The 2,023-nt window shown below is 47.2% G+C and overlaps 1 protein-coding gene across 1 annotated transcript in view; it reads left to right on the top strand.

The window, feature by feature from the left end:
- Positions 1-2,023, top strand: part of Pdcd2l (programmed cell death 2 like) — a 12,646-nt gene that overhangs the window by 6,603 nt on the left and 4,020 nt on the right. Inside the window, exon 5 of the mRNA XM_021168030.2 lies at positions 1,142-1,249. Coding sequence (XP_021023689.1) covers positions 1,142-1,249 — 108 coding nt within the window. The remainder of the gene's footprint in view (positions 1-1,141; positions 1,250-2,023) is intronic.

The following is a 2,023-nucleotide window of genomic DNA, read 5'->3' as shown; positions in this document are numbered from 1 at the left end:
TCTGACTGGTGTGAGGTGGAATCTCAGGATTGTTTTGAGTTGCATTTCCCTGATGATTAAGGATGCTGAACATTTTTTCAGGTGCTTCTCAGCCATTCGATATTCCTCAGTTGAGAATTCTTTGTTTAGCTCTGTGCCCCATTTCCTAATCGGGTTATTTTCTGGAGTTTATCTTCTTAAGTTCTTTATATATATTGGATATTAGTCCCCTATCTGATTTAGATCCTTTCCCAATCTGTTGGTGGCCTTTTTGTCTTATTGACAGAGGGGAAAAATTCCTGAATAGATCAGCAATGGCTTGTGCTGTTAAGGTCGAGAATTGACAAATGGGACCTCATAAAATTGCAAAGCTTCTGTAAGGCAAAAGACACTTCGAGGCTTTTGAGACAGGATATCTCTGTGTATCCCTGGATATCCTGGAACTCACTTTGTAAACCAGGCTGGCTTCGAACTCACAGAGATCCACCTGCCTCTGCATCCAGAGTACTAGGATCAAAGGCATGTGCTACCATTGCCTGGCTCTGATTTCACTTTTTCAAATTCCTCACAAGGAATTTGTGTGCGTACATGTATTTATGGGTGCAGGTATGCATGTGCTGCCACGGTTCCTTGTGAAATTCAGAGGACCTCTTATGGGAGCCTTCTCTCTTTTCAGAATGTAGGTTCTGGGGATTGATCTCAGGTCTTTAAAATAAACAGCAAGTGCCATCTTGCTAAGCCACTTCCTGGCCACCATCTGTTTTCAGTGCCTTTAGAGTAGAGGCAGATGATTGAGAAGAGGTGCGCCTTGTTTGGTGACTCCGCTGTGAATGCAGAGCTGCCTCGGACGCTGGGGTCGTTTCGGGGTTTCAGCTCTCTTACATAAGATGGGCAGTGCTGTTTCTGTGCTTTCCTCACGAGCTCTGGTGGGTCCAGTGAGAGCTCGGACCTAAAAAGACCATATGCCAGAGACTAAAGAAGGGCAGGAACTAGCTTGAAAGTTGGCCTCTGACCTGTGTAGCCTGGGCACTTGTGAGCAACCCCCAGCACACACAGCATTTAACACAATACAGAAAGAGGAAGTGAAGCGTCTTGTTCCTCTTGCAGACGCTCCAGTTCCCCAGACACTGATAGTCTCCCTTGTCTCTGCTTCTCTCCTTAGCTCTAGGGACGGGGATGAAAAGTACGAGAAGACCACAGTTAGCAGTGGGGATCCAACGTTTTATAGGTTCATGAAGAGAATTGCTGCTTGCCAGGAGCAGATTTTGAGGTAAAGAAGACAGGTATTTCTGTTTACTGTAATGGTAGCGTGCTGGCAAGTACCTAGCGGCCCAGAGACTCCTCAAGGTAAGGCGAGAGGATCACCTGGCCAGCCTCAGAAACAGTGAGGCATTCATCCTCTTTAAAATTTGCTTTCACTGTTTGTATTTGTGGTGTGTGTTTGTGCACATGACTGCGGGTGCCCATGGAGTCCAGAGGAGACTAGTGGTTGTGAGCTGCTGCGTGTGGCTGCTGGGACTTTCCTGTCTTGGAACTGACTGTAAAGAAGCTCCCTGATTCACACTGACCCTGGTACGGTCAGCAGCAGTTATGATGGTTTCCTGTGTGTCTGCCACATGTGCCCACACTGCATGTGGAGGCTAGAGGAGAATTCTGCATGTCCACGCTATCACTTTCCATCTAGTTTTTATTTTTATGTGTGCATGCATGAGTTCATGTGCACCATGTACATGCAGGAGCCTGGAGAGGTCAGAAGAGGGCTTAATTCAAGATGGTTGTGAGCTACCTTGAGGATGCTGGAAAACATGGTCCTTTGCAAGGGCAGTCAGTGCTCTTAACCACTGACCCCTCCGGGATTGGTATTTTTGTGCATTTGTCTGTGGTTCTGTTTCTCAGTTCATGCTTACCAAAGAAAACAGTAACTCTAAAGACAGAAATCGCCGGACGTGGTGGCGCACGCCTTTAATCCCAGCACTTGGGAGGCAGAGGCAGGCAGATTTCTGAGTTCAAGGCCAGCCTGGTCTACAGAGTGAGTTCCAGGACA

Source organism: Mus caroli, chromosome 7 (genome assembly GCF_900094665.2).
Source record: "Mus caroli chromosome 7, CAROLI_EIJ_v1.1, whole genome shotgun sequence".
Taxonomy (NCBI): Eukaryota; Metazoa; Chordata; class Mammalia; order Rodentia; family Muridae; genus Mus; species Mus caroli.
Note: the sequence above shows the minus strand (reverse complement) of the source record. Positions and strands in the feature narration are given on the sequence as shown.